Source organism: Anser brachyrhynchus (assembly GCF_964034855.1).
Source record: "Anser brachyrhynchus genome assembly, chromosome: 12".
In the NCBI taxonomy this organism is placed as follows: domain Eukaryota; kingdom Metazoa; phylum Chordata; class Aves; order Anseriformes; family Anatidae; genus Anser; species Anser brachyrhynchus.
Window position 1 is genome coordinate 10,357,125 of NC_137707.1, and position 14,742 is coordinate 10,371,866.

Below are 14,742 nucleotides of genomic sequence, written 5' to 3' on the forward strand. Positions count from 1 at the left end.
TTCCTTATTAATTTCAGGAGAACGTTGATAGTTCTTATGTGCTTATGTGTGTTTATTTAGCAAACCTTACTGTTGTAATCACTGATTTCAAATTCTAAATGTTTTTCTTTTGCACTGCCCTTTGAGGTGAAACTTGTCTTGGGTTTTCAAATCTCATAAAGAACTTTGGGGGCTTATGTAGATTGTCCCAAAAGGCTTGTCAGATGGCAAGTTTAGGGAGAAGTCAAGAATGCTATCTTGATTTTGTATGGATGAGTGCTGAAAGGAGATGAAAACACCTGAATAACCAGCTCCTGGAAACATGATCTGGAAATAGGGGAGAGTTAATATATTACTTATTGTTAGCCAGATTTATGTGCAATGCAGGGAGGATCTGGATTGTGGATTTCTAGATTTCTCTCCTTTCTTTTTTTCTCACACCTTACTTGTAGCTTTGGTTTTTACGGTAGGCATTAAAGTTTTTGGAAGGTGAAAGTGAGTATTCTAGGGTGCATAGAAGGGCATATATGTCATATTTTTTAATAAATCTTTTAAATTAAGCTTTTACTAGTTTGTTTAATGCAGTAGTAGGAGTCTGAAGTTGGATGTACTTGGATCTTTTCCATATATATATTCTCAAAGGTTATGTAGTTGCTCCTAGAAAACACTGAAATACAGCGTTAGTGTCATACATATCTCCTAAACAGGTAGCGCTAAAAACAGATGGTTTGTTTCCACGGTTATAAGTCATACCTTATAGGGGTAGGAGATAACAGATGCTTGGGAGATAAAGGTATGATCTGTCTTCTGAAACTCAAATTTTTCAGTCAATGCTTCCTCAAGCAGTTAGGAAGGGTATTGCAGGGCAAACAGTGGCTTGGGAAATGCTGCCATCATCTTCTCAAATGCAGCTCATTTTTTCTAAAACTAGACAGCATGTTCAACTGATTTTTGTACGTTACCAGAGAAAATAGTAGTGTATAGTCAGACCATGATCGGAAACCAAACTTACCTATATACTCATCAGGGTCAAAAATATCTTCACCAACCAGTGCTGAAAACGCTTTGGTGCGCATTTTGATAGGCACATGTGAAACAGTGCAAGATTCCAAATTCATGTTTTTGTTTTTAGTGTCTCTGTGTCCTATTTATTTATTTATTTAATGTATTTTATCATTTCACTCCCAGGTTTCAGCATAAAGAGAATTTTTGATCGGTCATTGGTGGTGGTGATTATTGCTCTTAGTTTCCTGACCATTCTGGTATCATTGCTATCACTGACTTGCAGATGAAGAAAAGACACCTCTGTCACTCCTTCTGTTAGAGACAAATTGTCCTGCTTCTGAAGGCTTCCTAATATATTCAGAGAAATAGTTATTTCTGAATTGAGAATATTTTGTATGAGAATTGAGACCCTGGTGGTTGTGCCTCAAACTGGCCCAGACACCAGGCATGTTGCATTTTGGCGAAGCAGTTAACATATAAAATGTATATATCACATGCAGAATTATTTTTTACTTCTATTTTCATTATAGAGATGATGATGACATCAATGATGTTGCATCTATGGCCGGTGTTAATCTAAATGAAGAAAGTGCCCGAATTATGGCTACCAACTCTGACTTGGTTGGAACCCAGATACAGTCCTGTAAAGATGAACCCTTTCTTGCTGCTATACCTCTACACAAACGCATACTTGAAATGGGTGAGAAACGTCCGCTCCTTTTGATAGTGTTTCCTTTTGTGTTATGTGGTTCTAAGTAACAGAATATGCTTAGCACTTTAGATTGTTAAAAATTGTTCTTTATGCATTGTATTACATAAACTTGTATCCTTAAACTTTCAAGGTTTTTATGATAAAAGTAACTTGGCTACCCCAAACTTGAATTAAAAAAAAAAAGTATACTGCTACTTTTATACTTCATGCTTTCCCCATGGTTTTTATATCCAAGGATCTCAAAACTCTTTGCAAACATTAATTATTTCTCACAATCCTCCTTCATGTTTTACACATGAGAAGATTGAAACAGAGGGGTAGAGTAAGTAGTTCAGGTCACAGAGGACACCTGTGAATAAGATTTAACATACTGCTGAAGTTATCTGTCAAGATTTTTTTCCCCATACAAACCAAATTCAGTTCCTAACACCTACATCTATTTAAGTTCATAGTGATATCTTAGAGCATTTTTTCAAAAAGATGTATTTATTTATCCTGACTAAAAGGTGTTTTTATTCACTCTGCCATTTGAAAACAGAAGTTAAAAACTTCAGTAGAAAAAATACGTTGTCAAAATTAGTGATGTTTTAAGATTAGTAAGTATGCCTAGAATATATTTCATATGACACACATGGTTAATATCCTATATATGTTCTGGTACCTAAATGTATCTTTTCATCACAATTTTTGGTAATATTTTAAGAATCATCAAAGTCTTAGGATGCAAAGCTCTAAGTGTTTGGGAGCATATATTTATTTTTTTCTTTTATAAACTCTTCTTATGTCAGTAGTTAAATTTATAAAAGGTTTTAGGGAATTAGTTGTCCTTACGATTTTAAAGATATTGTTACAAATCAGCATAGTTAGGTTTTTAAGATTTTAGCGTTTTAAGGATACTTCTGAAATGTTATTTGTGTTTATGTTCATTGAATTAATGAAAGCCTTTTTATATTGCAGTTGCAGGCAAGGTTCTTCATTGACTTACTGTCAAGCTTTGCTTTGTATTTTAATTAGGCGCCTTTTAAGTTGAAGCCATTCTAAGAAATGAATCATTTTATATGCTTTAGTTATCATGCTGAAATGATACGATGATGGCATTATGTGACGCAGTCTGGGCAAGCATGTGCAATGTTTTGTGAGATGGCTTATTGCCATCTGAGATGGGAAGGCAGAAAGGTTTTGATGAAATTTGGTTGAAAATGTGTTGTGAGCGATGCTCACATGATGGTTCATACAGGTGTAAGAAAACAAAAAGGAAACGGAGATGTAAAACTGTTAAAAAGAATGGGAAATCAGTAATGAATTTGCCATATAAGCCTTAATGAGCTGTCTGGGTGTAACAATTGCTGCACAACATGGAGCTGTAATTACAAGTGTAGGACTTACAGGAATCTGTACATACTTTAAGAGCCACAGAACCCATCACACTACTCATCACTGCCTTTTGGGGTTTGCTCCTCTGAGGAACAAATCCCTATGGCTCTTTTTGAAGCTTTATTGGCTTTGATAATTGAAATGAAACTTTCAAAGCTTTTAAAAGCAGCTGCAGGGATTTACTTCTCAAAAGCAGTGAATCCAAAAGAGCGGCCACTCCTAGTGATCTCCTGCAGCCACTTTTAGAGCTTTATTTTGGCTTTATATGAAGCCTTTTATAGTTTTGAAAGTGGCTGTAGGGTTCACTAGTGGCTGCTATCTGGGATCTATGGCTCTTGAGGAGAGAATTCCTTCAGCTGATTTTTGAAGTTTTAGAAGTTTGGTTTTCACTGTGTGTGGCCAGATTTGTTGATTGCATGGGACCACACACAAATTTGCTAGTTGTGCTACTGGGCACTTAAAATAACGACATTGTAAGATCACGACAACTCAGTCTTACCATGTGTTGCTATGCCTAGACACACCAGGACTAAGCAAAGGAGGCTGTGACCTTCTCAAGCACATTAGGTAAAGAAAGTATATGTGAGTCCTCATTCTTCCGTTTTTGTTATGCGTGTTGACAAACAAGATAAAATACATTACTTCTTCATTTTACCTGAATATAATTTAAACAGACCCTGTTTCCTACCTTTAAATCTATTCATATTTAATGATCACTTTAGTTTTAGGGCATGTTTTTAATGTTTTAGTAAAAGAGAGATTTGTGGTATGTACAGTATTAGGAAACTGCTCTTCTCTCCTTTCTCAAAAGCTAGGTCTTTCAAGTTTTCTGTAATATTAATCTCCTCCTCTCTTTTCTGAGTAACAGCTCTGTCGAGCAACTCAGTAGTGTTCCCCAAAGGCTGTTTCAGAGATTGTGCTTCCATTCACTAGAGTCAGAATATAAACTGCTAAAGTGAGAGCAGATGCTATTCAGTCTTTGGCAGTAACCACCAGCCAAATGCCTCAAAGTTATAGTGAAAGGTTTCTTAATATATTGTACGTTCTTATCTCTGCTGCTCAACTTGGCAGTGTTATCATCCAAAGTTTATTTTAAATCTAAATGAGTAATATTATTATTGATCCTTTTAAATGGAAGAAGTAACTGAAAGGTAATTCATGCAAAGATATTCATCCGCTTCCTTATCCAATTCTGTATCTAGTCATCTTTGGCTGGTAATCATTGCCATTTGTTCATGTAGGAAGACAGTGTTGCGACTGTTTCAAATTCTTCTTTGATGCAAAACCAAGAGTGGATATTTCTTAGTAGATAATGTATTTCTTTTGCTATTCCATACAGGATCATAAACTTTAAACCTTAATCTTTCTGTATGACAGCAGAATGAAACATATGCAAAGAGCTCTATGACTGCTGTTTCTCTTATTGGGAAGTCAAGAGGTGGAGATTGATGTTCTTCATGCACGCGCTGATGTGCATATAAATTTTTAAAACTTTTAGGCCTTTCACTTCATAAGTAAAAGGGTAATATTTCTTTAAAGGGCAAGATAAGCTGAAAAGTGCTGAAAAATCTGAGCTTTTTCATATGTTTTTCATGGGAAAGAAACAAGAAAAATAACTTTGTGCTTGTACTTGTTTCACTTCTATTCATTCATAAGTTTTTTGTTTTTTTTGGGGGGGTTAAAATGGTGTATTGGTTTCATTAGGTTTTAGAAGCTAGTTTTACACATTCTGAGTTTCCACTGTTTACCAAAGGGGGCAACACCTTAGTCAATAAAACAGTATGGCATAGCAAGTTGTTTTAAGAGTGCAGCTTCAGTATGGTTTGTAACAGTGTTGTGAAGATAGAAACTCCTTGACTCGGGAATTACTTGAATTGCAGCATTGTTTCTGAGGCTCAGCAGATGAGAATTAGGCTAAACTGTATTTTATATTTAATATTAGTTAACATTAAACATTAACAGCACATAAGGATGTGATAAAAAGGTGACCCTATTCATATTGCCTTATAATTAAGACCTTGGAAGGGAACAGATATGAAAGAGAAAGGGGAAAAATATTATAAAATACGATAAACAAATAATAACTAGAATTGTGTATAAATAAGAGTTGCATACAGTGAGATGAACAAGAAACAAATTATTAGCCTAATATCTAAATAACAGTCATTAACCTTATTCTTTATCCAACTCTGGTGAAACTGTTCTGGAGATTTTGTAGCAGTGCATGTTTGACTGGTACTTTTTTTCCTCATTTACTATTGTTTTTAATGGGAACATGAGTTTTTCGTAGCATAATACATTTTTTTTTGCATACAGAAGCCCTGACAATTATCTTCAATTTCGTCTGTTGTTGATGTCACTCAGCATGGGATGAAATCTGCTTTTCTTATGCAGGTTACTTTTTAAATTTCCACTCAGGACAATGTTACGTCCTTTACTGAGAAGCCTTCTTTCTGAGAATTGGTGGTCTCTAAGACTCTGCTAGGTGTTTGAGAAACTTTGCTGTTGATTTTGTGGTCACCAGAGCATGGTATACTCACAAGCTGAGAGTCTGCAGCAGAATATTAATCCCCACAGCTTTGTTTCAATTCTGATTTCCTCTCCAATGAGATGATGGCATGTTGCTTTTCCATGGCTATCCCTAAAATGTCACAATAGGTGGAGAATCTTAATCATAAATGTCTTAAAGCAATAATAACATAACACAAGTTTGGCATATTGTATTCCCTGAGTGAGATTTTTTCTTTCTCTTTTTCACTTCACTTTCAATGTTCTTCACCCATTTTTTTAACTTCAATTTGTATTGTTATGGAGTTCTGGCTAAACAGAATAATTACAAATGTGACATTCTAAGAAATGTGGGACTGGTTTGGCCATATGGAATCCATTTTAACCGTCCATCTTTTATTTTCAAATTATTTTTACCTAAACGTGTGTGATAAAAATATATTGGAGCATAATTTATGGTATTTTTATTTCACAGTGATTCATAATTATTTTTACATCTGTGCTAGAAAATTGATTTTTCTATAGGTTGTTTTTGAGAAATACTGCATTTATATCTGTTATCTGGCATTGATATAAATTTCCTTTGAAAAAAGTCTATTATGTTGACTAAATAGCACACACCTCTGACATTACTTACCAGAAAATTAGTACTGGATTCTCTTGCTTCGTCCAGATAGATTTTTAGGCAAGACTACACATAGTCATGCAGGGGATTTATTACGAAACTTGAAAATGCACTAATCAATCCGAATGCTCTTAGATCAGAAGTTAGGAGGTCTACAGTCATTCATGAAATGGCTTCAGAGCAGCTCAGCTTTATAGATTTAAGTCACTGTCTCTATCAGTGTAACAGTTGTAAGGTTAAGCTGAACACAATTTATAGATTTACATTTTTGTTGCTTTACATACAGGATATTTTTAATTGTCTAATGAAATATTGATCATTGATCTGCTTGATTCTTTCTTCGTTTAGTCACATTTGAATTGCATGTCTGCTGTAGAAATGCACGTTAAAACATAATGAAATAGCTTATCTGTGTTTCTGTATTCTGTAGTACAGTGAATCTACTATGTGGCATCACAGTGGCAGCGGAGTTGTATGCATATGTATACATTTTAAATAATTTGAATACTCTGGAGGGCATTTTATATTGCTAAACCACCTAAAAAGTGATTGGAATATCCTTCATGGAACCAGGCCAGTAGATTTCAGAGCCTCTGTTAAAAGCATTTGCTACTAGTTTAATAATAGAGGTGTTCTGTCATCTCTGTTTCATCTGTTTGTTTGTCAACAGTTGTATTCATGTTTGAATGAGATCACACTGTACTATTGATGATTGCTCTTTCACATACAGAGCAGTTCTAACATAAAAGTATACTTATTTCTGTGGTTGGTTTACTTTAGAGGGGTTTATAGCTGCTTAGAGTACAGTTGTGGATTCTGAATTTCTGAGCCATCAGATTGCCTGCAAACATATTTTTGTTTTCACTGCACTTTTTGTTGATCTTAGTTGTTTTCATTATTGACTTTTAACTTGTTATCCTTGAGTTGATTTGTCTTCAAACTGAAATATTCCTTTTAATATCAATTTTTTCCAACAGCATCTTTCTGTCATGATGGCCTCCTTAAATATCTGTGGACATAACTCTTGTGTTTGGAGATAGTTCTAATGTGCAAATTAGCCTATAAAGTGCTTGTTCTCCTTTAGCATAGCATTTTGAAGTTATACGTTATCCTAACAACATACTTAGTCCAATTGAACTGTACCTAGACTGGTGTTTTCTGTGATTCTAGATGCTGCTTCTCAGGGAAAAGAAAAGTTAGGTATTGTACAATTACAAATTGCAAGTTATTGGGTATGCCATTTATATTACCCTTCTATAGTTCCTATGAACTTAAGTATGTCACCTGCAGAGGCACAATTGTGAAGATGTATCTAAATTCTGACATCTGAAATAGTAACTTCCTTAGTGAGTGCAGAGGTTGTTTGTTGGTTGTTTATATTTCCCGCTAATACAACACAAGGAATTTGCTATAAATTTTAGATTAGGTGTGCACTGTTCTCATCCTCTTATCAATCCTCACATTTATGATCATCTAGCTTAGTATGTTGAGATTGGGAAAAGAGTTTATTGTATTTAATAGCAAATGCGTTGTTTTGTATTGCAATTCATTGATTGCTAATGTTATAATATAAGGCAATTAAATGTTGTTTACATTTATTTTTTCCTTTTCAAAAAAGGTGGGAATATGTTCCCATCTTAGTATCAGCAGCAGTGTTGCCAAATAAACATAACCAGTGAGTATTTCAGAAGATTGTTAAACTGTATTGTTGTTCTTTCTTTAATAGGTCCATGATTAGACTTCCTGTTTTACAAGATGTCCCAACATGTGTTGGAACGGTAACTTCAGTACCACCTGAGAGCTTGGAGTCTGCCTTTCTGTGAAAGGTAAGGCAGCTTCTGTTCAATATTTTTGTGTATTTCTAAGGTTTTCTTTTTATTACTCTTATTAGTTCTGCAATGCTACGGAATCTGAATTATGTTTTTAACATGATCACCTCTAAGTGTCAGAGCTGATGTTATTTCATCAAACAGTACTTTGTCAAAATAAATGAGTATATGTTCAAACTATGATTTATTATGAAGAAAATGAAGCTATTTCTTCAATCATAATTTTTAAAGGTTTTACTCTAACTGAACTGAGAGCGTGATTATACTGGTAGCTTCCACAAATACTGGAGAATTTAAATTTTATTTTCACCATAATATCTTGCTTTTGTTTTATGAATGTAGTGGAAAAGCCTTCTTGAAAGGTCTTGTTCTTTCTGGAAGTCAGTTCTGGCCATCAGGGCCTTCCAAAATAAGTTGCTCAGCCTCAGAATAAGTTTGTATCTGGGAACTGAATTACTTAAATTTCTTGGTCTCTCCAAAGGAGGGTTAAATTAGGATCACCATTACATAGAGATTCATTCTCTACCAGATTCATTCATAAGGTCTATCTTCTATCTAGAAACAGATTTCTAGTAATAAATATAGGATGTAGAATAAGAACAATAAAAAGAAAACCTTAGAGAACCATTCAATATTGCAATAAAGCTGACTTACATTATCCCTGTAGGCAAACTCCATGCTCTAGAGGTGGTACTAATGTCCCCAAAACTCAACACATGTTGGAACATCTTTGTGGAGGAGGAAGTCATTGATCAGTGAGCAGTATCTTCGAGGATCATTTAAGGGGGAAAAAGTAAAAGGTAATAGTTTCTAAAATATATTGAAATATTGTTCACTACGTTTATTTGGCAATCCTGCTGCTCATACTAAGGTTGCAATGTTTTTGTTTCTTAAATTATTGAGCTACCTCATAAACTTCACTTTAGTCTTTTTTCTCCTTTGAATTATCACTTCAAAATGTTAATGCTCTGTAGGTAAGAATGTAACTTTCTGTTTTAATACATTGCACTTGTTAGTCTCCAGGCTGGTGAGTCTACTGCATACAAAGTCCAGATTATAGTATAACTCACCAATTTGTCATGTTTATCAGTGGTTATAATATCAAGAGTGTTTGACTGTGGTTCAACTAGTTTTGTAGTGTCTAAAGCAAGTCAGAGACAAATGTTGCAAATTTTGAAATGGCACAAAGACATTTTACTGGTAACAAAGAGGTATTTGCTACAAGGAGGTAACTGTATCTCTGGATGTTGTGCTGGATGAGGTACCATCTGTTTTTGCACAGTAACATAAATATCTGATATAAACTATTGTAAAGCACAACTGTTTTGACAACATGGAATTACCATGTCTGATCTGGATTCATTTTGTAGTGGTGGATGATATGGTAATACACAGATTTAGTATTAATAAATGTGGCACAATGTCCTGATGTCACTTTTTCCTCTAATCCTGGACATAGACAGGCAGAGGTGCTGACATTTTCAAGTTCAGGTTATGGTCTTTGGTCTACCTTTCTGGTATCCTTTATAATTTCCTGTATTCTTTGTGCATATCCTTTCCAGGTGACATGCCCATCCTGCCTCCTTCAGGTGAGGCCTCATGTTGAACTAGTCTGCCTAATATCAGCGGACATCTCTAATACCTCTTCAGACATGTCATCTACAAGACTTTTATTGTGCCAGAGATTCTGTTTCTACAGGAAAAAAAAAAAAGCCAAAATGTCTGTATTTTTACATAATTGCTTTAAAAGAACAGAAGCATATAGGCAAATTGTACTCGGTATCTATTTTAATCCTTATGTGGACGTGATTTAGAGTTTGTTCTGTTACTGTGAGGACCATATTACAGTATGCTAGCATCTATGCTTGTCCTCTCTGACATTCTTGCAGTGGTTTTTCCCTATCTCAGTCTCACCTAACATAGATGTATAATGACACGCTTCTCTTACTTAAGCCTAAGATCCTGGAATGATTTAGTATCTTTTGATCTTGGGCTTAGACATGGGTAAGAAGCACACACTTCTAGCCTGTGTAAAAGCAGGTAGACAATAAGTCCCCAGCTAGCAACTTCTCTATTGTTTTTTCAGGGACTCTTATTGGTGTCAATGCCATATTAGTTCTTTCTCATCTGGTCCCCATGACAATCTCTTTTGATCTGACTCTGTTGTAAGTAACCCAACAAAAGTGCGTTGAGGCATGCACTATTATTTATAAAAGTAGTGAATGTATTTTCCAGTTCTCAGTCACTTTGTGTTTATTCTTGAATGTTCCTGAATGTCTTTGGACATACTTACTATTTTGTGTTGTGTTTATATTTTGAGAAAACTAAGACTGAAAAAAATATATATAACTGTAATCTGTATAGCCTGACTTGACTTGTTAAGACCTGCACTTACTTCAGTTCCCATCCCCTCCTCTTTTTCACTTGCCTAGCACTGTTCAGTCACAGCAGTACAGGTTATTGGGATCATAGGATAGGATCTGGATACAGATCCCAAGAAATCTTTGACCTTCAGCATAGGTCAAAGCTTTGGTAACTTCAGCATCTTCTCTTCTTTTGGGATGAAAATGATATGCACATGAAATTGCACAAAGGTAGTCTTAAAAAGGAATTATTAAAAGAGAAGGAATTAAACATTAAAATCAAGGATAATGTGTTTGCTTAGGACATTGAGATTTTGATTCATTCTGAAAAAAAAAGGCATGATACAGTTTGGTTACAGAACAAGTAAGGAAAAAAATGAATAGCGGTTGCTTCTCTTCCTTCAGAGTTTACATTCTCTTTCTGTCCTGTCTGATCAAGCTGTCAGGCTTCTTGTCTGTCTGAATACCAAGTAATCTCTTCTGCTTCTATATGCGCTGCTTACATGTTCATGCTTCCCTGATTTGTGGCAACTGCTTCCATTTTCCAAGGCTCTGCTTACCTGTGCATAATATTGTTTGGTGACTAGCTTGATTCCGTTAAAGACAAACCACTAAGGATAATAAAAAGACTCTCTAGGAATGATTAATAGCTGCCTTTCAGCTGTTTAATTATCTAGCTCAGAGACAGAATTTTGGAAACTGGATTGTCTGGTTATATATATTTTAGGTCAGACCTCTTCTCAAATTAGTTCTTTCTTTTTGCCAAAAAGTATGAATTATGTGTGGGTTCCCAGACTTAAAGTCTTACTGAGAATTCTTAAAGAAGTAAAGGCTTTATTTTTTTAAATTATGTTCCTCAAAAAATGCTAATCATATACTAGGGTTAAACAGTTTCTTAAGAAATTCTTTTTCCACTTCATGAATTTTTTGCCCTGCTCCAAATCCCAGTGACTTGCTCAAGAGCTTTGAATCCACACAGAAAATAGGATCAAACTTTTTGGCCTTGATTACATGTGGATTTTGCATCAGTACAGCTATTTCTCTGACTCTTTTGTGTTAAAATAATTGTGACCCCCTAGAAAGGAGCTATTTTTCAGTTTGGTCTCATTTACAAAAATTAGGGATATCAGATGAAATTAAGAGATGAAGTTCAAAACAAGCAAAGCAGTGTATGTTTTTGCCAGATGATTAGTTAAGTTGTCAACTCTCTGTCTTAGGATGTTGCAGGTTCAAAAGATGACTTGAAAAATTAATCAGAAAAAAATCTGTCTTGAGGACGTAGAGAGTAAGACAGGATCTCTAGCTTAGAATGGTTCTGGACCTGTATATTTTTTCAGTTATAATTGGACACTTTTATATACTTCTAGCAGCATCTCCCACTACTGCTGTTGGAGAATGGATGCTGGACTATATTACCCAGTATAGCTTTTCTTAACTTTTTATACAATTACATAAATTCAAAATATTCATTTTAGTATAATTTTACTGAATAAGTTAAATCCACTGTAGTACCTGAAAAAAGCTTTATGCGCAATTTTGTACTATGCATTCTCCTGCAGAGACTGAGCCTTAGCTGAATCTTACTTGGCTAAAATAATTTGGTTAGCATTTACTTTGGAGGAAGCAGGAGGAGAAGAGTGTTAAAATTATTGTAATATTTATTTAGATTTTTTATCCATTAAGTTACATTAGAATTGTATAGCTGGCTGTGCTTTATTCTGCTGTGTCTAGCACTAAAAATGGCTGTGTATTTTGGGGATTTTCATCTGTAACATGGATTTATTCATGTATTTTTTAAAAGTAACTGGTATTTCACCAATTTCTAAATTTCACAAATTGCTTCCTGGGGAATCATCTCAAGGTGAGTAGTCCTGAAATATTAGACCTCAGCAAGTCTTGAGTTCTGAAGAAGACTGTACACTTTTATCCAGAAGTGAGCTCATGAGATAACATTCCTCCTCTCATAGGATAAAAATTCTATTGTAAACAAGCTTACTGAAGTAATTAATGTGGAGTCGTCCATTGTTTTGTAAATAACAATTGCGATAAAATGTAGTTCTTTTTACCAAAGTCAACTTACATGAAGGTGAACTAGAAGTATAGCGTTGAACAAAATTGGGTACTGGTTTACAAAATTTTTCACATGCCAGTTGAGATAGTTCAGGGTTGCTTTGGAGCTGTGGTATATATCTTGGCCACCTGCCCTTCACAGAAGGGGTGCTGGTTTGTACCTGCTAGAGGGAATCGTTTACCAAAACTCAAAGCACTTGGCACTAATTCTCTCTAGTTTGGCAGGAAACACTCCCTAGCCTGTGGCTTCCCTAAACATACTCCAGGCTATAGGTTCGTCAGAGGCGCCTGCTCAAACTACTTTGGATTTGCTGTTTTTGTGGAGGAGGTTTCTCTTTTCCTCATCCTGTCTCCCAGCACCAGACAGGCTTAACAGTGCAGCAAATAAACTTTTATTAAATTATTTATTCATTTAGTTAGTAAGACTTACAGTGGAACTTTTAATTTAAAGGACTGAAAACAAAAAATCACAGCTAAATTCATGACACTGTTTCTTTTGCCTGGGATCACTAGGTTATCTTATATCTTTAGGAATCTCTAATCCCAGTCATCAGAGCTAGTGATTTGTTGTTTGCTACATCACTCCAGTTAACAAGCTTACCCTTCAGTGCTTCAGGTTTTAATACTTCAAGGTTGTCTGTGGCTCTGGCAGCCCCTCCAGCACGCCCCAAGCAGCCTCCTCAGTTTCTTCCTTTGTTGTGTTACAACCCCAACTGTCTGGTTTAATGTTTAAGATCGAGTTTTCCCTTTGATAGCATTTGGAATTCAGTATAGATGGCTGGGGACACTGCTATGTGGAACATTGGTGTGGTGCTTAGGGACATGGTTTAGTGGGTAGACTTGGGCAGTGCTAGGTTAACGATGGACTCAATCTTAGAGGTCTTTTCCAGCCTAAGTGATTCTGTGTTCCCTGTTCTCAAGCCCTACCTGACTAGGTTGGTACTAGTAAGTTCAGTGATTGCCATTTTATGGCTCCTCAGGATGCTGGGGGTTCTTCGTGCATTATGGTTGTGTCTCCTTTGTGTTTAGTCAGCCTGGTAGTTAAATGTTGTTGCTCAGTGTAGAATGATTGATGTCATAGTATTAAACAAAGCACCTATTGCTTTCTGTCGATTTCATGACTTGCTTTTTGTAAAGACCACACATGGTGTGTCTTAGGGCATGCAAATATTGCTTGTGTTGTTTTAGATGGGGAACTGCTCACCCTTTCTTCCCCATTTTTTTCAACTGTTAGCCTTCAGAAGTTTCTGTATAGTGTAAGCCTTGAACAGTGACATTGTACTTAATGATGTGTAATTTTACAGAGATGGAGGTGTTTTAAAATGTTTCACTGTTGACTCCTACAGCAGAACTATAAAATCATCACTTCCCCTTATGCTATTAAAACAGAGGAATGGAATTTATTAAAGAAGTTTATCATTTTAATGTTTTGGAAGTTTGCTGCAGATATTTAGGGGGTAGTTTTTCCAGTACCTGTTTTTTCCTGATGGGAAAGATCACAGAGGGATAGAGACCTGTAAAACTGTGGTGGTTCTGTTGGGATGAATGAGGAAGGGCGCTTGAGCCTATAATCCCAGGTGCGATCCAAGGCATAGTCAAGTACTTATGCTCAGGGGTTGGGGTACGTAGATATGACCAGATGGATCTTTGTTGCATTCTTTGAGATCTGATGCTGTTGAAGGAGGTTAAATAAAAGTTTAAACAAGTAAAGAGTATCCGTGATGCAAGGGGAAATACTTTTGTGGTTTGTTTCTGTCTTGCACAGTGCAGGCCAGCTGTCACAGCAGATGAGGCCTGGACCTAAGAAATCTGGTTGCAATTGCAGCTTGGGCCAACATTTAACACAAAGAATTTAAACTTTAAGAAGTTGCTCCTGGATTTAAATGATAGCAGTAAGTGCTTTCTGCAGTTCTGGCTGACCTGTGGTTAAGGGCAAATAGAGACTAATTATGCTCTCTCCCAGTGTTTGTGTTGAAGGACAAGACAAATTCAAGACCTAAATACATGCTGTTTAACTGTTTAAAACCAGTTCTTCAAGGTTTTTCTGTTTTAAGTGTAAACATAACAAGGTTTTATACAGGCATTCAATAATTTATCACATCAATAATCAGTCAGACCTAATGTTTTACAAATACTTTTTTTATCTTTGATCTCAATCCTGTCAGGACTCTTTAAGTATAAATTATTAAAGTAACTTTTTGATTCTTTGAAAGCCTATCTGCAAAGATACTATTTTTTTCCTGCTTCTCAAATAGGGCAGTACTCTCCTTATGATTT

At 35.5% G+C, this 14,742-nt stretch overlaps 1 protein-coding gene across 4 annotated transcripts in view; it reads left to right on the forward strand.

The window, feature by feature from the left end:
- The window catches only part of LOC308176663 (transcription initiation factor TFIID subunit 4-like), a 146,794-nt gene that overhangs the window by 42,198 nt on the left and 89,854 nt on the right, over nucleotides 1–14,742 (forward strand). For 2 of the 4 annotated variants that reach the window (XM_080552733.1, XM_080552732.1), the window contains exons 10-11: nucleotides 1,515–1,684; nucleotides 9,595–9,621. In XM_080552733.1, the coding sequence (XP_080408859.1) occupies nucleotides 1,515–1,684; nucleotides 9,595–9,621 (197 nt within the window). Of the gene's footprint in view, nucleotides 1–1,514; nucleotides 1,685–7,929; nucleotides 8,030–8,699; nucleotides 8,833–9,594; nucleotides 9,622–14,742 lie in introns of those variants that run through there. The other 2 variants (XR_013938461.1, XM_080552734.1) reach the window with 2 other exon arrangements.